The following is a 26,076-nucleotide window of genomic DNA, read 5'->3' on the forward strand; positions in this document are numbered from 1 at the left end:
GGAGTCCAACAACATCTTAGTATGCAACACTATCCTGTCGACACTTTATTGCACTCTAAGCAAATACCACATCCCCCCCAGCGCTCAGACTGCAATTTTGTCACTCCAGAGAAAAATAATAATTTCTCCCCCCCCGACCCAACCAATGCTTCAGCTGCAGCAGCGTGCATTGTGCCAAAGGCAAGTGGTGCAGCCTCCTACTGGACAGTACCCGTGACATCAGTTGTGACAGGTCACCAGGCCAGCCCAACTGAAAAGCAAGCCAAAGAGACCTGGCTCAGGTGATAAATTCAGAGGTCACATTAAAGGATAGTGAATTATCAATTATTCAATATTAGGATAATGGTTATGTGTTTAGTTTACCACTATGGACTGGGACTGTTTGGAGTTTCACCTTGGACACCAGAATGCCCAGGGCACCTCTGTCCTTTGCACACCATCAGGCCATTTTGTGCTGCCCCTTGCTGGCTGGGGCGCTTACTCCAACTGGATCACCTTTTACTCAAGGCTATCTCAGTGCAACGGAATAGGGAGACACGTTCAAGAGTTTCTTCACTATCTCATTTCTGATATGACAACTCCAAGCTGAGCCCCAGGACTGGGCCGGAGCACCACTGGTTTCTTCCAAGCTGGATGATAGCTCATGATGACTGACATCCATGTTTTCAGGAGAGCTCAAAGGGCAGTTTCCGACATACTTGCTCCTCTGGACAGCCTTTTATTTCCCCAGCCTAACAGCACCCATCTCTCCAGGCCTGCAGCTATTCTTCTGCTCCTGGCACAAACACATCAAAGCTTTTGCCCCCAGAAAAGGCTTACCCTAACAGCACAGAAAACAAGATCTGCAACCGGGGTTTTTCCATAGCACTTACACTCCTGCCAGATCAAGGCAGTGGCAAAATGGCAGCAATCATCCCTACCCCTTTCATTTATTAATTACCTGGGATGAGTTTTGATCTACAACGGCCACTATGGTCTCTGGAGAGAGCTCAGGCAGATCAAAAGGCACCTCGATATTTTCCTAGAAGACATGAATGACAAAGACAGTTTAGATTTGAGTGGTAGAACAAAAGAAGTGTGCTCTCTCTCTCTTGCATCTTTCTTTTCCTCTCTGGCTTTGATCAAAGGGTTCCTCTCAAATGTCTTTGAAGTGGTACCTGTCCTGCCACCAGAGTGCTTCCCCCAAGTCATTCTTGTCATAATAATATTGGCTCATGGAGACGGGCACCACGATGGGCTGGATGCCAAGCAGGCTTCATAGACACCGGATGCCCTGACAAAAAGGGGGCTCTGCAAGTGTGCACCCTATAGAACCCAATTGCTAACTGGAAAGGAGGAGCTTCAAAAAAAAGGTGCTGTGGATCCCACACCTCTTTTTGTTCACCATGAACTCAGGTGCTGAGCAGAGTCGGTGAGGGCACCACACTGGGGCTTTTGAGAAACAAGAGGGGTGGGCCACAGCATGCATGGGAGAATCTGAAGGTTTGCAGAAGCAGGAAAAATATTTAGGGGGAGATTCGGGGGGGGAGCAAACATCCAAGCAGAACAGAAAGAACAGTGCATGCTCAAGAGCCAAAGAATGTTGAGCGTCTGGGGGAGGGAACTGAAAACTGAGTAAATGGGAAAGGAGATGGTTGGCTGGCACCCTGAACAGGAGCAATCCACACTGCAACATTTTGTTGCAGGTCCCGTTTGTCCCACTCTATGGGAAGACCCTGCATCTGACAGCCAACTCTTTATTCATGAGTTCTGAGTTGTGCTGTCATAACATGCCCAGAGAGGTCTTGATCCAGGTCTTCTAGCAGGCAGGATCCAGCCCCTCATCCCTGTGCCACCGACACGCTGCATCCACTGAGCTTGATGCTTCAAGTCCCAGACTGCAACTCCAGCCCGACTGACCTCGGAGCTCACTCTTTGGTCCAAGCAATTCATCTCTAGTGTGAGGACACTCCTTAAGGTCCTGCCCTCTTCTTCTGATGGCTGCCTGGCTTTGTCCTGTTTCTCATTTGTTGCTCCGGAGCCTGATAGCCCCCTCTTCCGGACCATGCACCAGATTCTGGCTGATGTTGGCTGGAACCAGCTTCCCCCCACCTCCGCCCAGATCCTTAAAGCCTGTGTTCACCCCATTAGGCAGGCACAAGGAATGGACTCCTCTCTCTTTGGCACATGGCACATGTTCTTGAGTCTCACCTGCCGGTACCTCTCCAGCACAGACACAAAGGTTCTCCGGTAGAACAGGCCCTGCAGCCGTTCCTGTGTGTAGTTGTGGCAGAACTCCTCAAAGGTTGCTGCCCGCTCTTTCCGGTGGTGCCGAGGGTTGTGGAAGCCAGGCGTGTCCACCACCATGATAGAGGCCGTGGAGAGGTGACTCGAAGAGAAGGACCTAGGAAACAGGTGGAGTGTTAAGAGGGAAAGTGCCACAGCTCAGTGCTTTGCACACAGAAATTCCCAGGCTCAATCCTGGGCATCTGTAGAGAGTGTGGGAACCCAGGAGAGCCACAGGAAGTCAGTGTACAGAATACAGGCAGGCCCTGCTTCTACGGCAGGTTCCGTTCCAGACCCCCGCCATAAAGCAGAAATCGCCGTAAAGCAGAACCCCATTGAGTATAATGGGGCGCGTCGTGCAAAAATGATGCGAAAATGCCGCAAAATCGGCTTTAAAACCAGGAATGAAAGCCGCCGCATTAGCAGAATGCCGGGAAGCGAAGCCCCGGGAAGCGGGGCCCTACTGTACTGAGCTAACAATCTTCCAGCTGCTGGTCAGACCATTAGCTGCTTCTGGTGTTCATAGAGCTGTAGTTTAGGAACAATGGGAAGACATACAAAGATCCCTTGCAGTCCAGTATCTGCAAATATAGACTTGAGACCTCCAGCTCCAGGGAGTCGCCAATGTTTGGGATCCAAGTACTGTAAGCGCTTTTAAAAACAACTTGCTGGTAGAAACAGCAATCAGCCTTTATGAGATCAGCATCACACATCGCCAGTTGCTGACTGGTAAAAACCAGATACTTTATATGAATAAATGCTACATTTTATTTTCAACAGATCACGTCCCCCACCCCTATGCTCTGTTACATGCATCCAGCCTAGGGATGGGTGAGAAATTTGATTCAGTTCTCAGAACCAAACCGCAGCCATCCTTCAACATTTGCACTTATTCAAATTTTGCAATGTAGTTCACCAACCAAACAAAAATCCATATATTGGGGGAAAGTGTGCATAAAATGAATACATGAGTGAACATGACATGCAAAGATACATTATATTATTTTAATTAATTAATTAATTAGATTTATATCCCGCCCTTCCTCCCAGGGTGGCATTATTATATGACAACAAATGGCTTGCAAAAATGTGTACATTAGTCAAAACTGTCTACAAAAAATGTATTTATTAGGAGAAATTCACACTAAAATGCTGGAGAATTTTCATGAGGTTTTTTTTTAAAAAAAATTACAAATTGCTGCAGAAATGTGGAGAACTGAATTTAAGGTTGGAAAAATTAGAATCTTTGAGAGAACCGAAAAGGGCAGATCTTTCCATCTCTAATCCTACCCACCATATGTAAAATGGGTTGCCTCTTCCACCAGCCTCTTCCACCCACAAAACATCACCAAGACTGAACGAACCAATTCAAAAGCTCAGAAAAAGGTTTGCTATTGGCTGATTGTCGAAGACCCATATCCAGCAAGACCTCTGGCTTCCCTGCCGAACAGTTAATGTCAAAATATCTGGGGCAAAGAGAAAGCCAAACATATATCTCCCCTAGTAGAGAAGGCATGATCTGGAGGGGGAAAAGACTTAGCTTTTTGGGGAGACGGAGGTCCAGCAGAATAGAAGCTCAGTGCCATCTTCTTTCTGTTGCCTCCCCCTCCCCCATCCACCACAGAAAAGGCAGAAAAGGCAGATATGAACTCGAGGGGTAGCCACCAACACACCTCTCCAGATGTTGCCAAACCCCTAGCTCTCCCATTAGCTCCAGCCAGCACGGTCAATGGACAGGGATGGTCCGAACATGTAGAGGAAGCCACATTGGCCAGCCCTGAACTAGGATGATGTCAGCTTCCCTTGCACTCATGTCTGTTCTAGGCTCCTCCCTCATGTGGACAGGGTTAAAGCACACAAACAATGCCCAGAATATTTTAAGTGGAGGCCATGTCAGTAGAGCTCACTGCTGCTGCTTCCTGCATGTCCCCGGTTTAATAACCTTCATGCTCCAGAGAGCAGTCAAAGACCGTGAAATGGCACCTTTGAAAGAGTTGCATCCCTCTCTTTTGCAAGTTTTAATATGTCCCATGGCAGGAAACATCAGCCTGAATTACGGCAAAGCCCTTCAGAGACGTCGCTCCACGTCAAATCATGTCACCACCTTCTACAGCCTGATTGAACACAGCAAGAAGCAACACCTGTCGTGTGTGCTGATGAGAATGGAGAGTGTTTCCTTCATTTCAAATGGAGACAGTCAGCTCAGTGCATTGCCAACAGTAATGGGAAGAGAAGGGGGAGGAAGGGAAGGGAACAAGCATCTGTAGTCCTCGCATCACTGTCCAGTTTCCAGAACAAATGACATATATATATATATAAAATTAACTCAAGAGCATTTCATGTCAGCATCCCTAGCCCAGTGCCACCGGTATGCCCTGCAATTCAAGCTATTCACGTGCGTTGTAAACTCAAAAAGGAGCTGCAATGATTAAAATGAAACTTATGTCAGACTGTATTTTCACTAGGATAGCTTAAAAGGCATTGATGATTCTTTTGCATTTGGGGAAAGAAACATGCGGAGAGAGAGAGAAGGCAGCACAACTAGGGATGGGGGAGAATTTCAATTCAGTTTGCATTCCAAACCAAATCTATCAAATTTTCACTTTCCAAAACAATATGAGAACCAAAACAAAACCATCCTTCAAAATTCACATTTATTTTAATTTTGCAATAGAGTTCTCCAACCAAACAATGTTTACAAACATGCATATATTAGTGGAAAGTGTGCATAAAAATGAATGCATGAGTGAAAATAACAGGCAAAAAGGCATTATATGGCAGGAAATTGGTTGAAAAAGTGTACCTTAGTCAAAACCACCAACAAAAAATGTTTTTATTAGGAGAAATTCACACTAAAATCTGGAAAATTTTCATGAGAATTTTTTTTAAAAAATAATCACAAATTGCTGCAGAAATGTGGAGATCTGAATTTAAGGTTGGAAAAATGAGAAACCTTGAGAGTGTTATGTCAATTTGTATGAATGAGCAGAGATCGTCAACGGTCTGAGATGCGTGTGTGCCAGTGTGTGCGTTTACCTAAGAGAGCAGGCTTTTACCCTGCATTGAGATCACTGAGACTTAAAATAAGAAAAAGCTAATTTATTTATAGAAATGCATAGTAGATTGGAAAGGCATACCTAGTTCTAACTAACTAGCTAAGTTGGAGGCGCAACACCCAGACGTGGGAGTTGCCCTCATAGCTCAGGAGGGAGAGAGCAGAGACAAAGGTGTCTCCTCCGACAGTCAGAAGGAAGGCAGGGTGGAAGGAGGAGGGGCAGGTAAGCTTCCCTTAAGACATATCAATCTAACAGCCGGAAGGAAGTCAGTCAGAGCATCACAGGTAAAGGTAGCCAAGCCTGTCCATCTGGAGGACCCTCCCGCTATCTCCCTTCTGGAACATAAACAAAAGAACAAAACAGGAGCTGCTCTGGCCCCACTTCCAACAGAGAGAACAGAAATGGGCAGATCTTTCCATCCCTAAGCACAAGATATGCAAAGCGAGAAGCTGCCCCATGCGTCCTATTCTCCAAAAGACCTGCACCAAGAGAAAGAGAAAACTCTCCAAGATTTGAGAGAAGAAAAACTGTTTTGTCCTGCCCTCTCTAATTTGAGAGCTCTGCAACTAGGAAAGAATAAATATGGCAACTTTGGTTTCTCTCACTATCTCATTTTTACATAGGAACAGAGGACGCTGCCTTATAAACAGAGTCAGTTTATTAATTTTTTTCTTTTAAAATATTCAGCAGCATTTTAGGTCATTTCTCCTAATGTACACATTTTTGCATGCTGTTTTGGCTAATATATGCATTTTTGCAACGCCCCCATACAGAAAGCATTTTTGTATGTTACTTTCATGAATATATGAATTTTTATACACACCTTCCCTTTAATATAGTCATTTTGTATATTGGTAGGAAACCCGTGTTGCAAAATTCAGAGAAGTGCAAAGAATTTCAGTTCAGTGTTGCACTTTGCAGATTGTTTCTGGGAGTGTGAATGAGGAAGGTTTGCATTAAATAGCAAGCTGAATATCTCCTCCATTCCTATCAGCAAACTTATGGCTAGAGGACTGTCCTTCCCGTCAGAAGAGTGTGGTGTGGAACAGAGGTCACTGCTTGTGGTACCGGCACTCATCCCAAAACACTGTGGCAGAGTTTTGTATGACTATGAGAACCTTCAACTGCTATTGGATTGGAGGTGATCATGGGACAAAAAACAAGAACACACAGGCAGCACATATGCCACAGGGTGTAAGTCCCCTTACAAGTGCATCTGAACACATTTAAAAGCAATTGCCTGCCCCCAGACTGAATGGAAGGGCCAGCAATGAATGGAGCCGCCCATCATCTTGCTGCTTACTAAAGATGGTTCTCTGTGTGAGAACGGAAAGATAGCATGCAATCCCCTCACGATTCTGTTTTGAAGGCTTCGAGGGGAGATGGCGAAAGTCTCCCCAGCAAATGAGGGGGCAGGAGGACGGGGGCTTCCAGTGTGAGTGCAGGGTGGAGGATATGTTGCAAAGGATCTGAGAAAGGGCAACCACCACCCCTCTTCCCATGAGGCTTACAGGGGCAAAAGCCTGGGAAGTGAAGGAGCCCCCTCCCCCAGCTGGAAGCAAGTGAGGCAAAAAAGTGAAAAGGGGACGAGTGTCTCACGTGAAGGAAGTTAAGCAGTTTTGAAATGGAAGTTTAAACTATTGCTATCTATCCGGAACCTTAAGGATTCAGCAGGCAAAAGATCCTTGTTACTCATTTGAATGCATTAGGCGGAGAAACTCAGGCGGGGGCCAAATCTAGCACCCAGGCACGTCTGTCTGGCCCTTTGGACTCTCACTGGGTCATGCCTGGCCTTGGCCCTGCTCCACGCCCTCCTAAAGTACTTTCGCCTGCCTGGAATGTGTCTCTGAACCAGTGATGTCACCTCTTGCTGCCTGGATGGAGAGATGGGGGGGCATGAAGAAACCTCTGGCTTTTATGCAGCTGGGATGCAACCTTCTCTACCAAGGCAAGAGACACACTAATTGATCTTCCTGCTTTTGCCTCTGGCCCTGAGTGGCATGACAATGCTGCCCTTGCGCTGAAAAAGGCTCCCCACCTCTCCGTGGCCCCAGGAATTCTGCCTCAATGGCTGATGCGGCATTTGAAGAAAGGATCTGCCGACACTTTATAGTCCTGGTCCCAACAAGGCTCTCAGCAGCACGTCCTGCACTTGAGAAGCCACAAGGTGAAGCTCCTTCCCTGCGCTCCTTCCCTCCCCGCCCCCCACGTCCTTAGCAGCTGATTGACAGAGCATCTAGAGATTATTACAGCCACCCCCCCCGTTAGGACAGAGGTGGGAACCAAGGCCTCTCATGAGTGACCTTTGCATCCAGCCTGTAATAAAGCATCTTTATTAGGAAGTGGAACACTGCCAGCCCACCCCACATGCAGCTCGTTATTCGGTGCTCCCAACTGGGCACATTAATCTCAGCATGCTGGTAACCTTCACTTCAGTCCTCAAAGGCACATCCATTAGTAATAAGTCAACAGCTCAACACACTACAAGTTTCCCTCCAGACTTTCCCACACACACTATTTTTTTTTTTAAAAAAAGACAAAACAAACACACAGGCCTTTACAGCTATGCAGAGAACAACAGGGTGCCCACGCTGTGGAAAAAAGGACACAGCAAGAACCAGCCCAAGTGGGGAACACAGCACACCTTTGAGGGAAAATGTGCACTAATTGAGAAATCCATCCAGGAAAGCCATACTCCACAGAGATATCCACCTAACAGGCGGTTAACCACGCCAGGAATTTCACATGATTCACGGGGTCTTTGAATTACAACTTGCAGCTTGAAGAGGGCAGGGAGTGAGCGGAAAGCAGCTAAAAACCTGCACTAGAGTTTGAACTTGCTTGTAAAACCTGCTGGGCACTTACAAGAGCCTCATACGCCCCTTTTTGAGTTCTATGGAAAAAGAATCTACATCTCATAGAGGACAATTAAAGCCAAAATGATGCAAGCATTAAAAAGCCAGTTAAGGCTTGTGGCAGTGGCAGCTCTGAACTTCCTCCGCACAATTATCTGAAGGCTTATGCACACTCTTGGCCATGTGGAGCTAGACTCATCCTGTGAATCAGAAGTACATGAATTTCTCTGCTACCCTAGAGACATCTAAAGGCCCTGTCAAGATCACAGAAATGTCTGAAATTGCTGAGGTAATGATATATAATATTCTGGTTCAGAGAGAAGTTCTGCCAAATCAGAATGGACCAGCTTTCAGGATGAGAGTGGTCAATGCTCAAGTCTTTGAAACCACAAGGTCATACTACTGTCATGTGTTCTTCACTGACCCTTGATTAGTATCCAGAATCTCCAGCAGGTGCAAAACTGGTAACCTGCTTTGTGTGGGGTGGGGGGGTGTCTGTCTGTCTTGCCAGTGAACCCAGCGTAGAAAGCTTCCAAGTATATATCCAGGCACATGAAAAAAATATCCGTAAAGTAATCCACCCCCAAATGCTTGGACTCAATATGTCTAGTGTTTTCACAAATTAAGCTTAAAGCAGTCCTTGTTTCAGTCAGCTTGTTTTAGGGCAAGTGGATAACCTACAAGCCAAGGTGCTCCTTCACATGACATATGCCACTCTTCGTACCTCTTTATCCATCCTCAGATGCCCTCATAAGTAGCATGAGGAGGGGACCCTGCACACCACTCCTTCTCCCTTCAAGCTCTCCACGGGCATCAGCCAAGACTTCACAGTGCTATATATTCTATCCAACATGTCTGGTTAGCAAAGGGGCAGAATTATTTCAAGGCATCTGTGGCCAAGGACAACATCTTTCCTCCATTACGAGGGTCTCTACAAATGACATTCGCTCCACACCAAAAAAACCCTTCCTAAGCTCTCAACAAATGGCTTTTTTTAAAAAATAGGTGTCGGGTGGAAGACAACTGAGACACATCCGACAACCCATCCACCCTTCCTGTTTATTGGCCTACATCACATCTTCTTGATCTGATGGAGAAAAGGTTTCTCTTTGCATGCAGGTGTTGGCAGCACCCAAAGCAGAAGGTACCTGTTGATTAGCGACACAACGGCTGCAAACAGCTCCTCGTAGAGTCCTGCTGCCATCCCTTCCACACATTCCACACCTGTCATCTTGGGGCCTGAAGGAGAAAGACACAGATTGCTTAATTTTTCTGATGCTGCCTATGGGCACGGCTGCTCAGGAGTCTTCCCCTGTGCCGCCAGCTCAGAGTTTTGCTGTCAGACCAGAAGCAATTTCCAGCAGGGTAACTGCTTTGTCAGTCTGTGGCAGAAAACAACAGCAAAGGAGTTGGTGGCACCCTAAAAGACTAACAATTTTATTATGGCATAAACAGCCTTAGCCAACCTGGCGCCCTACAGATGTTTTAGATGACAACAGCCATCGGCCGCAGCCAGCATGGCCCACTGATGTTGGGGCATCTGGAGGGCAGGTAGTGGGTAAAGGCTGTTAGTTTGGTGGTTGTGTTAGAATAGGCAAACTTGCATGTTCCCTTGTAAAAGGGAGATGTTCCCTTTAAGGGATATTTGGGAAATATCCCATGTACCTGTTTACCATGATGTAACTTCCTAATGGGTGGGGTTAGTTACCTGGTTTCCTTCTTCTTTGTCCTGGGGATTCCTGCATAATCTCCATTACTGAGCTTTTTACCTCTGGGAGAGGCCACAGGGCAGATGCTCTCCTGAGAGCATCACTACCAAAGACTAAAATGGGCTAAGACTTCTATTTTTCTTTCACCTAAGCTAGAGCCTATGTTTCCTGAACATATGAAAGGTTGTGAGTAAACATTCTTTATCTTTTTACCCAAGAAGGTTGTGTCTGCTGTTATTTGTGCCTAGGGAAAGGTGGGCTGGTTTATATTCTCACTCTGCTGCTTGTGTTTATATCTCTGCTAAGAAATAGGACCACGAAACCATTTCCTATTTCATTTTATATTTTTTAAAATACCAAACACTTTGACCTGCACACACAGGGGTGGCATAATGTGGGCAGAGCAGAGCAGCAGCCGTGATGGATGAAAGGTGGCTGAAATAAGCCATGTCTGTTTCATTTGGGGGCAAAAGTCACATGTACCTCTGTACCCTCAGACTGCTGACTGCTAGCAGGAGAACCCTTGGTGTTCCGATAAGAGTGGGCATGAAGTCAACACAATGACTGAGCACTATGTTTTGGTATATTGGCAGAGCTGATGTGTGAGAAAGGGCATTGCCTGGAAAATCACTGAAGAAGCAAGCATCCATTTACTCATGCATCCCCCCAACAGATTATGAAAATTCATAGTTTATGTATGGACTATGTAGCATGGGGGTCCACCCACACTCAGTTAAATTCATGTACAATTTATTGGATAATTCCCACTTTCTGAGCAGGTTTGCTGGTTAGTATAAAAGATATTTAAATTCTGGGTTGGTGAGATCTTCGTGGGGGGGGAATTGCTTTTGGATTACTTTTCCAGATTTCACTTTGCCCAAACTTCAGGCCTACCTGAAAGTTGGGTAACTATGACTTTCTTTAACATACTAGGAAACTTAGAGCTGAATTACACATGTAGTGGGACTGGAGAGAGTTAGGTGGAAAAGATATTTATTTTGAATGTTTGCTTTGTCAACGCTAGTTTTAATTAGCTTGTCAATGCTATTAGTCCATATTTCTATTACTCTACTGATACTGCATCTCATCATTAATCATTAATTAGTTTAGGCAAATATATATCAATCACGTTGCTTTAAGATATTTTCTAAGTTACTTTAAGCTGCTGTGATTCCAATATTAGCTTTGCTTTCTTGTCTGTCAGCTCATGATCTCAGAATATGATTAAGATTTGCGCATCAATAAACCAGTGTATTCGTTTCAGTTATAAGTTTTGGGTTTGTGGTTTTCAGTCATGAATTGCATTTTCCTCCGCTGGGATGTTGCTGAGCAAAATGAACCAGGATTGAAAGGATCCAATGAGAGTTAATGCAGAATTTGGCACGATGAACCCTGATAAGCATAAGACCCACTGATTGACAAAGGCTGGCACAAGTTTTTATGGACTACAGGCCACTTCATCAGATGCATGAAGATAAGGAGGAGGGCGCAAAAGGTGGGCCTGTGCCGTCTCATGTCTCAGCTGGGGGAGTCCTCATCAGACTGGATCAAGCTCCATCTGGGGGCAAGGAGCCGGGGTCCTGGGGCAAGGCCGAGGAGGGGCCGTCCGCACCCAGGGGGACTTTGACATTGAGGCTGAATGGGTGTCCCAGGCCCAAGGAACAGGCAGCACCTCAAACACCATATGGAAACCTGGCTCATCCAGAGAAGTGCCCAACTACAGGCAAGGTCTCCTTGGGAGTAAGACGCTCCTGCCGAGGAGGTCTCTGGATGACGGGGGTTGATAGGAGTCAGCTGCGGTTGGGGTGTGCTTCCAACAGGTCCAGCTCAAAAACCTCCATGCTGGACTGTCATAAGAACAGTCTGATGGATCAGGCCCATCTAATCCAGCGTCCTGTTCTCACAGTGACCATCCAGATGCCTGTTAGAAGCCTACCAGCAGGACCTAAGCACAATGTCTGTGTTCCAGCACTGAGCTCAGCCTGCTGATTGCTTGCTGACCCCAAACCTGACTACCGACTACCCTGGACCTTTGTCCTGCTTTGCCCAGGGAACAACTGGACCCTGACCTTGCCTCTCACCTGACCCTTTATTTGGGAACGCCGCTTGCTTGGACCCTGACTTCGAAATGGCCCTGGATACTGCTTTGATTGTCGCCCACCTGGGTGTTGCTGCTGGCCAGTCCCCTGCTCACTCAGGAGTCCAGGGAGAACAGGGCACACAGCCACCTTTACAACCTACACCTAAACTACCAGCATTGCTTTGGCACTCTGCAACCAGGAACCAACACAGAACATAAAATATCAGAATTAAAAACCCAGATCATGGTGGATAGTAGGGGCTTGAAGGGAGTAAACCACCCCGCTGCCATTGATCCAGATGCCCACACCCCCAACACACTTTAAAGCCATCGAAGCCACTGGCCATCTTGTGGCAGTAAGTTCCCTATGTTAACTGAGTGCAGAGCAGCTTCCTTTCATCTCTTCTGAATCTTCTGCCCAGCCATTTAATCTGGTCACCTCCCCCATCCCAATTCCAGTATAATGGGAGATTGACAAACACACTGGGGAGTTTTTGCCACAGTACTAAGCAAATAATTCCATCAGCAGCACAAGGATGTCTTCTTGTGCAATGGAATGTTCTTCCCCTCTCTTCCCCCCCACACCCCCTAAATCTGTTCTGGGGGTTCTCTGAATAGGGGATGGTGCATTGGGGAAAGAGAGGGGGAGAAAGTCCCCTTGTGCTAGTGCTAATCCTTGCACACAGAGCAATTACCACCATCTCTCTCTCTCTCTCTCTCTCTCTCTCCCTCTCTCACTTCTCCTCTTTCTCCACTCGTGCATAAGTTTATAAACTTCTACGGCTCCCTTTGCAATTGTCATTACAGTAGGGCCCCGCTCATACAGAGGGTTACGTTCCGGACCCCCGCTGTAAAGCGAAAACTGCTGTAAAGCAGATCCCATTGACTTACATTGACCAAAATGGCGCCTGGCGGCAAAAAAACCACTGTAAAAGCGGAACAAGCGCTGTAAAGCGGGGCCTTTCTACAATTCACAACCGCTGTATTAGCAGAACGCTGTAAAGCGAAGCCGTACTGTATGTGGAAACCATTCCGTTCATTAGTTCTGTGCACCAAAGTATTTTAAAAGTTGCTGATTACTGAAGGACTTAACTGGAGGACGATCTCCACCACTCCTGTTCCTCTTGGGTGAGCAGTTCTTTTCCTTGGGCATTAACCAGATTTTTTTGGGGGGGAGGGGAGGGGCACTTTGAAATACAGATTGGAGGAGAAGGTGCGAGGAAGGAAGAGGAGAATCAGGTGCATCTTCAGCATTGAACAAGCTTGTACCAACCTGGAACCTGGGACAGTTGCTAAGGAAACCAACCACTGGCAGGCATCTTTCCTAAGTTGTTTTCAAGTCCGCTCCTTGGCAGATTTCATCCACAAACATTGGGGGTTCAGAGTGCACAAAAATAAGGAGCGGGGGAGGGAATCTAAAGAGACTCTGAAAAGTGGGGGTGGGGTGGGGGGACAGAAACAGCAATAGAGCTGCCCAGTCCCAGATCTCAGTAGGCAGCTGATAATGACTGTGGTTACTTCCTGCTTCTCCAAATCTAGTCCCGCTCTCAGATGTCTGGTATATTTACAATTCAAATGGCTGCTTGGGCTCTCTACCTTCCAGCCTGGTTTTTGGAAAGAGCTGAAAAGCAATTTTAAAAAAGTCTCCTTGTTTTTGTGTTTAAGTGCAAACAAAACAAAACAGGTTCCCTCTGATTGCCCCTATTGTGGGCAAAGACGGGGAAGAGATTTTGACCGGAGGTTGCTTTTGTTTTGATAAGCTGCACGTGCCAGTTACAAAATAAAAGCGGGGGGGGCAGGGAGGCCACATGGCTGCATTGTACAGGAGCATTAGCAGTACACCTCCTCCTCCATCCTTCTCGCCAAGCATTCACACACACACACAATCTTTCCACCGGGTGCCACAATTAGCAAGGAAGAACACAGAAAGGGGAGTGCAGTGAGGTACAGAAAGAGCCCCAGCTCATTGAGGGCTCAGTGGAAGAGCACCCCATTTGCATGCAGAAGGCCCCAGGTTCACCTCCCAGCACCTCCAAGTAAAAAAGGCTCTTGGGTAGCAGAAGGGCTAAGGCAGGCTGGTTGCCTCCTGCCAAGCAAAGGAGGTGGCACTGGACTAGGCAGGCAAATGATCTACACAGGAGGTTGCCTTCCAGAGTCAGACCTCTGGCTCATCTTGCCCAATATTGTGCACTCTGACTGGCAGCGCTCTCCAGGGTTCCAGGCACAGGACATTCCCAGCCTTGCCTGGAGATGCCACCACTGGGAATTGAACCTGGGACCTTCTGCGTGCAAAGCCGGTGCTCTGCCACTGAGCCACGTCTCTTCTCCAGACCTGGGATGAGAAATCTGTGGCTTTCCCAGGTGTTGCTGGACTACAACTCACATCATCCCTGACCGCTGGGATTCAGAGTCCTAAAAACATCTGGAGGGACGCAGGGTCCCTTCCCCATCTTCACAGGTTCCTGTTATGAGGAGAAGAGACACAGCTAGCTCAGGAGCACGGAGCACACCTTCGTGCAGAAGGCCCCAAGTTCAGTCTCCAGCTGAAAGCATGGATCAAGCCTCATGCTAGAAAGTGGCTTATAGCTCAGTGGTAGAAAACATGTTTTGCATGCAGAAGATCCACCGGATCCGCCCCCGCATCTACAGCTGAAAAGGATGTTGAGTATCAAAGCTGGGATTTCTGCCCCAACTCTCTTTCCATCTTTCCTGACTACAGTGAATTAAATTGACCAATGGTCTGAATCAGAATAGGGCAGCTTCATCAGTCCCTGTCATCAGGCGAATTTCATGCTAGGGATCATTAGGAAAGGGATTAAAAATAAAACTGCCAGTATAGAAATGCCAATGAGAAAAATGTATGAGGCAACCACACTTGAAACACCGTGGACTGCTCTGGTCACCTCACCTCAAAAAGGGCCCTGAGGGGCTAGAAGAAGTTCAGAAAAGGGAAACCAAATTGATCAAGGGGATGGCGCAACTCCCCCATGATGAAAAATTACAAAATTTGGGGCTTTTGGGTTTAGAGAAAAGGCAGGTAAGAGGGGACATGATACAGGTCAATAAAATTATACGTGGCATGAAGAAAAAGGGGTTCTCCTTCTCTCATAATATTAAAAGCCGGGGTGCACAAAATGATGTATGGTGCAGAGACAGTGGATGAAGAGAAGGTTTTCCCCTCTCTCCTAACTATCTGGGGTCATCCAATGAAGCTGAATGGTGGGAGATTCAGAACAGAAAAAAAGGGAGGACAGGTTAACAGTGCATAGTGAAATTCACTCCCACAAAATGCAGAGATTGCCACCAACTTGGATTGCTTTGAAAGGGGTTTTGACAAATTCATGGAGGACAAAGTGCCTAACCAACCACAATGACTGTGTCCTGCCTCTAGTAATGGGGGTACACTAGCGATGGGCTCCAATTCTGCAGTAATCAGAGTTGCCATCAGATTAATTATTATTTCTGATATTATCTATCTTTGTGGCGAGAATGTTGAAGTAGCAATTTTTATCAATCTACTTTCTGTGAGCTCTTGAAATGTGTATTCCCTGATTTCAATGAAATGTGTATTCCCTGATTTCAATGGAGTGCTGATTGTAACTGACAGAAAGCAGCAGAGGGGAATGAGGTGTTGATTATAAGTAGTGGGGGGGGAGACACTGACTTGATTATCTGCCTTAATCTGCTCTGCTGTGCACTTAAAAAGGAATGTAAACAGGCAATCATTACAGAGATCAGAATAAAGATAGATACCAGTGGAGAGTCGTGAATATTAAATAGCTATTATAATATTGATAATTCTCTGCAAAGGAAAAAATATTGGAGGAGATTGGAAAAATGAAAAGATATCAGAGGAAAAAGGAACTGGATTGTTAACGACCCCCAGGGGGCCACACTTAAAAATGGAACATAAAAAAGGAGAGGATTCCATCCGTAGAGTATACCAGTTGCTGGGAATCATGAGTGGGGAGAGTGTTATTTATTGCACTCATGTCTGGCTTGTGGGCTTCCCCTAAGGGCATCTGGTTGGCCATTGTGGCTGCTAGGCTAGATGAGCCTACAGCAGATCCCAGGTTCAATCCCTGATGTCTCCAGTCAAAAAGGATCTAGGGTAGCAGGTGATTGGGTGGTGACAGAGGGGGGTGTTCTCTCTCTGCCTGTGCACATTGTTCCTAAGATGAACTCATTAGTGCATATTTCACTCAATTTGGACTGAAAGATGGGAGGGAAATGATAAAATGGAGCTTGACTTTCCCTGCTAACTTTGTACAAGGAAGTACAGTACCATCAAGTCGATCTTCATCGTGGCTGAGGAGTCCACCAGGTCCAGACGTGGCCTGCTCAATAATCCGCCTGAGGTGGTGTTTGAAAACGGCCGTCGTCAGCTCCTCAAAGTCACAGCCCAACACTTCTGCTGCGTTGTTGGCCCATTCAAACCTCATGAACTGCTTCCTGCCAACTGAACAAAAAGGAGAGGAGCGCGTTCACACTCAGGTAAACTTTATTTTTCATGCAGAATCCTTCTGACACACATTTAATGCTTTGAATTATGAATATTTGTTTTGTAAATTGTGAATTATTGTCCAAGTGTATATAAATAATAGCAACTCTGTTGGTCTTTTTGTGTGTGTTCTATCTCATTAATTAAAATAATTTAAAAGAAAATGAAAAAAGCAGGCATGGCTGAACAGGGCACACCTCCCTAGCTATCCACCAGTAGCACCAGCTCCCCTTTGCCACAGAGCCTGGCAGTATCCAAAGAGGTCTCAACCGTAAACCCAGGCAGTTAGTTTGGGAAGGGTCACCTAGTTTCACTCTTAACTGTGGGTGTGAATTAGAATTCTGCCCAATTCAGATTCAGTACAGAATTTTCCATTAATTCGCTTATTCTCTATTGTTGTGGATTTGTATGTAGCAATTTTCTAAGGCTATTTTAGGAAATGGAAAACCCGCCTCTAAAATATTAATGTTAAGAATAATTTTATCAATATTTCCTTTCATTTGTCAATGTTAATATCAGTATTTTTTTGCAAGGGAAAAAACGGATTGGTAAAGAAGCGGATAATGGGCAAAGGACAAACTGAATCAATACCAGCCTGTTAGGCCAAATGAATGCTTCCAAACCGGCACCGGCCAATGGATCTCATCCCTGCTCTTGACCAGCCTCCCCCTGCCTAATGCCCTCCTGATGTTGTTGGACTCCAACTCCCATAATCCTCAGTCAGCTTGGCCAAAGGTTAGGGATGATGAGGGTTGTAGCCTGACAACATCTGGATGGCCACCAAGTTGGATAAGGCAGTTCTCAACTGTACTGGGTTAGATGGACCACCTGTTAGATGGGGCATAAAGCATCTTCTTCATGAGTTCCTCTTTATAAGGTAAGACCATGGCTCAGTGCTACAGAGCTTATGCTTTGCATGGAGAAGGCCTCGGGTTCAACCCCCAGCACCTCCATGGAAAAGGATCAGGTACTGGGTGATGGACCCTCTGTCTGAGACTGTGAGGAGGAATAGCTAACATGATGCCTTCCAGATGTTGTTAGACTTCAGCAGCCAGCATAGTTAATGGTCAGGGGTGAGTTGTAATCCAACAACATCTGGGGGGTTCCACATTGGCTACCCCTGTGGGACAGCTGCTGCCAATCAGTACTGGGCACTACTGGTCTCACTCAGTATAAGGCAGCATCCTACATTCAACTGAAGTGCTTCTGAAATTTCCAAAGAGAGAATGACAGGAGAAGATTATCTCCAGATCTGGCTGTTTACAGCTAAGCAGCATTCTGATCCAGGACCCCTGAAAACCACCAGGAGAAGAGTAACGATTCCTTCTTCATCCACTGCCGGCCTACACAGACCAACACAGTAGCTGGAAGTCAGCAGAGTGGCAGGGCGGTTGCAGCAAATCAGACTGTTAAGACCACTGGTGCAGGCAAGGAGGATAGTTAAAGGCTTATTTACTTCTAGCACGCAAAGCCACCTCACTCAGTGGCAGCTCAGGATGGCACATCCTTAAGTGGGAGAACAAAGGAAAAAGTGAGTGGTCTGAGAAGGAGGAACAGCAGCACAACCCCCCCACCCAAATTACAAGAGAGCCCGTGAGAGGAACACAAGGATTACTTTTTCGGTGAGCTACCCCCTGCTGGTTCAGGTGACTACCAGCAGGCCTCGCTGCCTCCCATTCCCACCCACATCACACCTAAACTAAGGAAAGAGCGTCAAAGACTCACAGCTGGAAGAGCCACCTTAGTGAGGTGCCTGGGGCATATTGGCAACCCAGAATTTTAACATAAACGTTTCCTCTCCACAAGGAACTGAGAGGCCATGAGGACAGGGGAGGCTGGTCCAGGAGTTCTCTCTTATGGAAACGGGGGAGCACGGCGCTAGTCAAGCCCAACCCCCTTCTCCCTGCGAAACCTGCCGGGAGCAGCTCAAGTGCATTTTTTCAGCTTCACAGTAATTTTGCAACTGATGAGCAGATCAACCCATTCCCCCTCCAGGGGCAGTTAATGGTAGCGCTTTGCTGTGGGCGACTAGTGACTTCCCATGAACAGGGAGGGGGCAGAATTAGAATTAGGCTGGCTGTGCCCCTCATTGGCTCCACGGAAGGCTGGGCGGCCTACCTTCTGCCCTTTCAGCTCCAACGGGCACCAGCCACCACCACGAGAGGGGGCCAGGGGGGCTCTTGCAGAAGTTCTGTGCCGCCCTGAGCAACAATTCCCAGGACTTGCGTAAAACAGATAACAAGTTTGTCATGTGGATGTCTCCATCTTTGGTTGGGCAGTGGCCGGAGAAGGGGGAGGGTGGGGGTTATCTGCCTTTCTCTGAAGAGTGGCCAAAGAAAGAGGGAATGGCAGCAGGGGAAAGTATACCAAAGGAGGCCATGAGCCATGCAAATGCTTTTTAAAAAAAAGAAAGAAAGCAGGCTGGAAATGAATGGCTGTTCAGGTGAAAAGTGCTGGCAGTAATTAGCTGCAATTTGATGGGAGCCATTTATAAAAGAGACAGAGAGCAGAATTAAACTGATTGTAGCAATTAGATTTCATTTCACCTTTGAGCGTTGCCTTCGATTTCACCCTGCAGGAGCCGTATTTCCACACCCCGAAATGCAGCACAGTTTTGCCTTAATGAGCATTTGCAAAACAAGAACCCCCACCCCACCCCATTCTGCGCCTCCAGCTCTCCAATTTGGAAAGCCTCCGCGTCAGGTCTCCTGCAAGCAGCAGCCAACCCGAGCAAGAATCTGGCTGCTCTCTTACTGCTACAGCCCCCCCCCCCAAGCCAAGGCACTGCACATATTTCCAGGGAAATCATTTATCTGCAGGGATAATTATTTCAGCTTCATATTTTAAAAAAAGATCAGTAGGGAGTCAAACTGCAGAATGAGCCAGTTGACAAAGCTACAAACAAATAAGCTGCAGAGTCCACAAGGTGAGGGGAAACCAGTGCCACACATTCCACTGAGAGGCTTGACAGAAAGGGGAAGAGCAGGGATAAAGGTCTCTCTTTCTCTGTTGGTGTTAAGACACCTCATGGTCACATGCAAGGGAGAAGGAAAGGAAAAGAGCAGCCCCCACGTTGCGGAGTCATCCCCTCTCCTTGGAGCCGGGTGTTCTATGAGAGATGCAAGCAATCTCTAGCAAAAACAAAATTTAAAGCAGCAAAAAACTAAAATTCCAAGCTGCAATTCCCAGGATGAGTGTGTGCACGTGTGCGTACCGACTAGGACCTGGGAGGCCAGGGTTCAGATCCCCACTCACTGGGTGACCTTGGGCCCATCATGGGATCTCAGCCTAACCTACCTCACAGGGTTGTTGTGATAAAATGGAGAAGGAGGAGAATCATAGAATCATAGAATAGTAGAGTTGGAAGGGGCCTATAAGGCCATCAAGTCCAACCCCCCGCTCAATGCAGGAATCCAAATCAAAGCATTCCCGACAGATGGCTGTCCAGCTGCTTCCTGAATGCCTCCGGTGTCGGAGAGCCCACCACCTCCCTAGGTAATTGATTCCATTGCTGTATGGCTCTAACAGCTAGGAAGTTTGTCCTGCACTCTGGGACGATCAAGAAGAGATCCCGGCCCTCCTCTATGTGACAACCTTTCATTTTATTTATTTATTTATTTATTTAAGCTTATATACCGCCCGACTAGCAACAGCTCTCTGGGCGGTGAACATTAAAAATACAATAAAAATAACACAAAACTGTACACAAAACTGTACAGTCTAAAATCAAAATATAATAATTTAGAATTAACAGGAATTAAAATGCCTCAGAGAAGAGAAAGGTTTTAACCTGGCGCCGAAAAGATGATAGTGTCGGCGCCAGGCGCACCTCCTCGGGAAGACCATTCCATAGTTTGGGGGCCACCACTGAGAAGGCCCTAGATCTTGTCACCACTCTCCGGGCTTCCCTATGAGTCGGAACCCGGAGGAGGGCCTTCGTAGTAGACCGTAGTGTACGGGCCGGTTCATATCGGGAGAGGCGTTCCGACAGATATCGTGGTCCCGCACCGTATAAGGCTTTATAGGTAAGTACCAACACTTTGAATCTGGCCCGGAAGCATATTGGAAGCCAGTGCAAACGGGCTAGCACAGGTGTTATATGCTCAGACCGCTTAGTTCTTGTTAGCAGTCTGGCTGCCACATTTTGCACTAGCTGTAGCTTCCGAATCATCTTCAAAGGTAGCCCTACGTAAAGCGCATTGCAGTTGTCCAGACGCGAGGTTACCATAGCATGTACCACTGATGAGAGGTCCTCCTTACTCAGATAGGGACGTAGCTGGGCTACCAACCGAAGTTGGTAGAACGCATTCCGGGCCACCGAGGCTACATGAGCCTCAAGTGTGAGGGAAGAGTCTAAGATGACTCCCAGACTACGCACCTGTTCCTTTAGGGGGAGTGTAACCCCATCCAGGACAGGGTATATATCCACCATCCGATCAGAGAAACCATCCACCAGCAGCATCTCAGTCTTGTCAGGATTGAGTCTCAGTTTGTTAGTTCTCATCCAGTCCATTGTCGCGGCCAGGCAACGGTTCAGCACATCGACCGCCTCACCTGAAGAAGATGAAAAGGAGAAGTAGAGCTGCGTGTCATCAGCATACTGATGACAACGCACTCCAAAACTCCTGATGACCGCCCCCAGCGGCTTCATATAAATGTTAAAAAGCATGAGAGACAGAACCGAACCCTGTGGGACCCCACATTGGAGAACCCACGGTGTCGAGCAATGTTCCCCAAGCACTATCTTCTGGAGACGACCCGCTAAGTAGGAGCGGAACCACTGCCAAGCAGTGCCTCCAACTCCCAATTCTGCAAGCCTCCCCAGAAGGATACCATGGTCGATGGTATCAAAAGCCGCTGAGAGGTCAAGGAGAATCAACAGAGTTACACTCCCTCTGTCTCTCTCCCAACATAGGTCATCAAACAGGGCGACCAAGGCAGTCTCAGTGCCAAAACCAGGCCTGAACCCCGATTGAAATGGATCTAGATAATCGGTTTCATCCAATAGCGCCTGGAGCTGGTCAGCAACCACACGTTCCAGGATCTTGCCCAGGAACGGAACATTGGCTACTGGTCTGTAGCTGCTGACATCCTCTGGGTCCAAGGAAGGTTTTTTCAGGAGTGGTCTCACTGCCGCCTCTTTCAGACAGCCAGGGACCACTCCCTCTCGTAAAGAGGCATTAATCACTTCCTTGGCCCAGCCAACTGTTCCTTCCTTGCTAGTTTTAATTAGCCAAGAGGGGCAAGGATCCAGTACCGAAGTGGTCGCACGAACCTGTCCAAGCACCTTGTCCACGTCCTCGAACTGAACCAACTGAAACTCATCCAACAAAACATGACAAGACTGTGCTCCGGACACCTCAGTAGGATTAACTGCTATTAAATAGGAGTCTAAGTCCCGGCGAATGCATGAGATCTTATGCTGGAAGTGCTCAGCAAACTCATTACAGCGGGCCACCGATGTATCTACCGTGTCCTGTAGGCCTAGATGGAGTAGCCCTCGGACAACTCTGAAAAGCTCCGCTGGGCGGGAGAGAGATGATTTAATAGTGGCGGCAAGATGTTGTTTTTTCGCCGCCCTCACCGCTCCTACATACAGCTTAGTGGAAGCACGAACCAGCGCATAGTTGCATTCGTCGGGAGTTCGCCTCCATCTCCGCTCAAGCCGCCTCCTGTCTTGTTTCATCGCTCTCAGCTCCGGAGTATACCAAGGAGCTGTATGAGCTCTACATAGGAGAGGGCGCGCAGGAGCGATCGTGTCCACAGCCCGGGTCATCTCCGTATTCCACAGATCGGCCAGGGCTTCGACAGGAGCGCCAGTCTTATCAGCCGGAAAACCCCCCAGAGCCTTTTGAAAACCTTCAGAATTCATTAGTCTCCGGGGGCGGACCAATTTAATAGGTCCCCCACCCTTGCAGAGGGAAAAGGCTACAGAAAGTCTAAACTTCAGCAAGCAATGATCTGTCCATGACAACGGGAGAGATGTAAAACTCCCCACATCCAGATCACTATCCCCATGTCCAGTAGCAAAGACCAGGTCAAGAGTATGCCCCGATGTATGTGTTGGGCCACTAACATATTGAGACAGCCCCATGGTTGTCATGGCGGCCATGAAGTCCTGAGCTGCCCCAGACAAAGTAGCCTCAGCATGAATGTTGAGATCTCCCACTACTAATAGTCTGGGGGATCTCAACAGTATCTCCGAGACCACTTCCGTCAGCTCAGTTATGGAAGCCACTGGGCAGCAAGGTGGGCGGTACACCAAAAGGATTCCCAGTCTGTCCCTCTGGCCCAGCACAAGGTGCAAACACTCCAGACCAGTGATTGCATGGACATGGTGCTTGGTGAGTGAGATGGAACTCTTATAGACCACAGCAACCCCACCTCCCCGACCCTCAGATCTACCATGATGCTGAACCAGATACCCCGGTGGGCAGAGCTGGGAGAGACTAACTCCTCCCTGTTCGCCCACCCAGGTCTCGGTTATACATGCCAGATCGGCCACCTCGTCCACAATCAAATCATGGACGAGGGAGGTTTTATTATGTACCGATCCGGCATTAAAAAGCAGCAACTGGAGATCTGAGAGTTGGCTGATAGGACAACCAACAACCCTGCGGGTATGAGAAGGACCAGAACGTGGCACAGCCACTACATGTCTGGGCCGCGTTCTCCTTACCTGGCACGTCCCTCTCATATCACCATACCTCCCTCTACCCGTCACTACGGCAATTGGGGCCCCCTCAGGTCTCCCCTCTTGATGATAAAATCTCTTCCCGAGGCACATGATAAACTATAAATACAAAAAACTCATATACATAAAAATACACATTCACTCACAACATACACTCATATAACACCCATTCATCCACTTCAAACCCACACAGAAGACACAGTCCCGTATTCTGTGAGCCCAAACGCCAGCTCTAAGACCGTTCTTCTTCCCACGTATAACGCCACCTGGGGCCTGGTCCTGCAAGGTGCCCACGTGCAGAGCAGGAGCCCAAGAAGGAGAGAGCAGAGATGTTGGCCAAGCAGCAGCAGCAAAGCAGGCAGATGGCTCTCCCTCCCTGGGCGGCGATGGTCCTCTTCCCTTGCAGGCACTGGATCTCTGGATTCATGTACTTGAAGAGTGCTGTCATATCTCCGCTCAGAACCATGTGAGCTATTCTCAAGCTCCTTGGAGGAAAGGTGGAATAGCAAATAAATGCAATAACAAATAAAATAAAAAGCATGCCGCCTACATTAGAGATGTTTGAGAGTGCCAATGAAAACAGAAACAGGTGCAGAAATTGCCTCTCTTCACATATTCACTAAAGCTTGATGATGATACCTGGCTGCAAGCACCACTGAACCCAGTGAAATTTACTTCTGAATAACTGTATGCTGGATTACAGCCTGTAAACCTCATACATAAATTTGGGTTTTGTGGGGGCAGTTGTCCTTTTGGCTTTCTCCAGGGCATCCACTGTTTTTTAAAGGAACAGGTCCTATAAACTGGAGTTTCTCCAAGCTTTTGGATCTCTCTGCTTTCTAACTTTGTTATGCCTTCTTGCCTGGCTCCTCTGCTCAGCGCCGGCCATTTTTTCAACAGTGTGCAAAGATTCTTGCATGCAGTTTTGTGTTTACAGTCTGCTGCTGCTGCACACTAGGATTTGTGGGGTAAAACAGTGGCATTAGAAATCTAGCAGAGCAGACATAACTGTGTCTACTCAGAAGTAAGTCCTATTGAAATCAATGGGACTTACTCCCAGGTAAGTGGGGTTTGGATTGTTGCAGCCTAGAGCTGCATATCTGAGCCATCCTAAAGCCAACCATGGGGACACATAAGAGCAAAGAAGTGAGTCTTTCTGAATCTGGTCCTTCTCAGATCGCACTGCACTGATGAAGCAATAAGGAGGGTCCACTTCTGAGAGCATCCAGACTAACCAGATTTTGACTGGATGGAGAGAGACACCATGTTCATCAGGATCTTGTCTGACCCTGGGATTTCTGCTGCTTCCAACTCCCTTCTGGGATCCACTACCTGGGAGTCCCAAGAAAAATTGTGAGAGTAAGGAAAGGCACTCTACACATGTTCAGCAGCATTTTCTATTCCCTTTGTTTTCTTGTAGTAGTAGTATTTGTTCTTTATCTTTAAACAAGACTTGGGCTGGATAGTCCTTCAAATAGAGGAGAACGTCAGATCCACCGGACTCTCCTCTGAAAGCCTTTCAAATGAAGGACTGTCCTCTGTAAAGGAGAAGCCTTGGGCCATTCTGCCACAAGAAAAAGAAAGCCATAAAGGAAACAGCAGCGGCAGCAGCAGCGGCAGCAGCAGCAGCAGCAGCGTAAAAACACCCTACAGAACACAAGGACTTTGCCTCAAAAGTGATGCTGTGGAGCTGGAAAAGGCTCAGAAAAGGGCAGCCCAAATGATCAAGGGGTCAGAGAAAAGGTTACAACATGTGGGTATTTTTAGTACAGAAAAAAAGTGAAGGAGGGGGGCATGCAGTGAGAGAGGTACATGAAGTTATGCAGGGGATGGAGAAAGTGGACAGAGGCGTTTTTCTCCCTCTCACAGGACAAAGAGGCCCTCCCTCTCCTGCTGCTTCCAGTGCGACTCCGCCTCTCTTTTCTGAAAACGGGGCACACGCATGAGTCAAAACCGGCCCCCTTTTCCCTGTGAAACCTGGCGGGAGCAGCTCGAGTGCCTTTTTTTTGTTTTTAAAAAATCAGCTTCAAAGAGATTTTGCAACTGAATTTTCATTCTCCACTTTCACAAGGAAGCATTTGACCTAGGACAATCTTATTAAAAAAATAAGAACAACCCAACTCTTTGGAAACATGCCATCTGGTGGCAAAGGAAAGTTCTCCTCTCTCATCACGCACACTAACCCTGATCACAGACCATGCAATTTCCTCCACATTTCAGCTGTTGCTCATGCAAAGACGCCAGATGGTTCCAGGCCTGGGTGGGGAGGATTATCAATGTGCCAGTTCTTTCTAAAAGATGGCACCAAGAACACATCCCCCCCCAGGACACACATCTCATGTTATCCTTCCCCCACAAAAATGGAAAACTGGGTCTTTCTGCTCCGGCAGCAGATACACGTCACTGTCTTCTACCGCTTTGTGAACAACAGCCATAAAAAACGAGGGTCAGTTTTGGCCTGGAGCCCAGCCTGGCAACATGAAGGAGGAGGCCATTCTCACCATTCATTATGGGAAAGGTCATTACATCACAGAGGATGGGAAATGAGCAAGTTGGAGCAGCCCTCAAACTGCTCAGGATGGAAAGCTGAAGCAGCTCCTGGCTGGCATCACTTGGCTCTCAGGAAATTAGATAATTAAGGCCTGCTTGGTTCTGCCAGACGCCCTAATTCTAGCAGGTTGATTGACGCTCCAATTACTGCACTCGTATAGATGCTGGCCCAGATCTCCTGGAAAAAACACATTCCCCATAATTCCTCCTGAAAGTGACTCTCTCCGTTCCCAGACACTTCTACACAGGTCGTAAAAATCCCTTTGCACATCTCACAGAGTGTGCCACTGAGTATATGCAGAGTGCATTTCCCTCACTGCTATCAGCCACAGACAGCAAACACCCACATGTTGTCAGTAGGGTGGG

The 26,076-nt window shown here is 47.4% G+C and overlaps 1 protein-coding gene across 4 annotated transcripts in view; it reads right to left on the reverse strand.

The window, feature by feature from the left end:
• MYO18B (myosin XVIIIB) overlaps window positions 1-26,076 on the reverse strand; it is a 238,848-nt gene that overhangs the window by 157,475 nt on the left and 55,297 nt on the right. For all 4 annotated transcript variants that reach the window (XM_061603517.1, XM_061603518.1, XM_061603516.1 and 1 more), the window contains 4 exons: window positions 16,251-16,424; window positions 9,325-9,415; window positions 2,191-2,383; window positions 941-1,021 (listed from right to left, as the gene is read on the reverse strand). In XM_061603517.1, the coding sequence (XP_061459501.1) occupies window positions 941-1,021; window positions 2,191-2,383; window positions 9,325-9,415; window positions 16,251-16,424 (539 nt within the window). The remainder of the gene's footprint in view (window positions 1-940; window positions 1,022-2,190; window positions 2,384-9,324; window positions 9,416-16,250; window positions 16,425-26,076) is intronic.

The sequence above is a fragment of the Rhineura floridana genome, chromosome 19 (genome assembly GCF_030035675.1).
Source record: "Rhineura floridana isolate rRhiFlo1 chromosome 19, rRhiFlo1.hap2, whole genome shotgun sequence".
NCBI classification, from domain to species: Eukaryota; Metazoa; Chordata; class Lepidosauria; order Squamata; family Rhineuridae; genus Rhineura; species Rhineura floridana.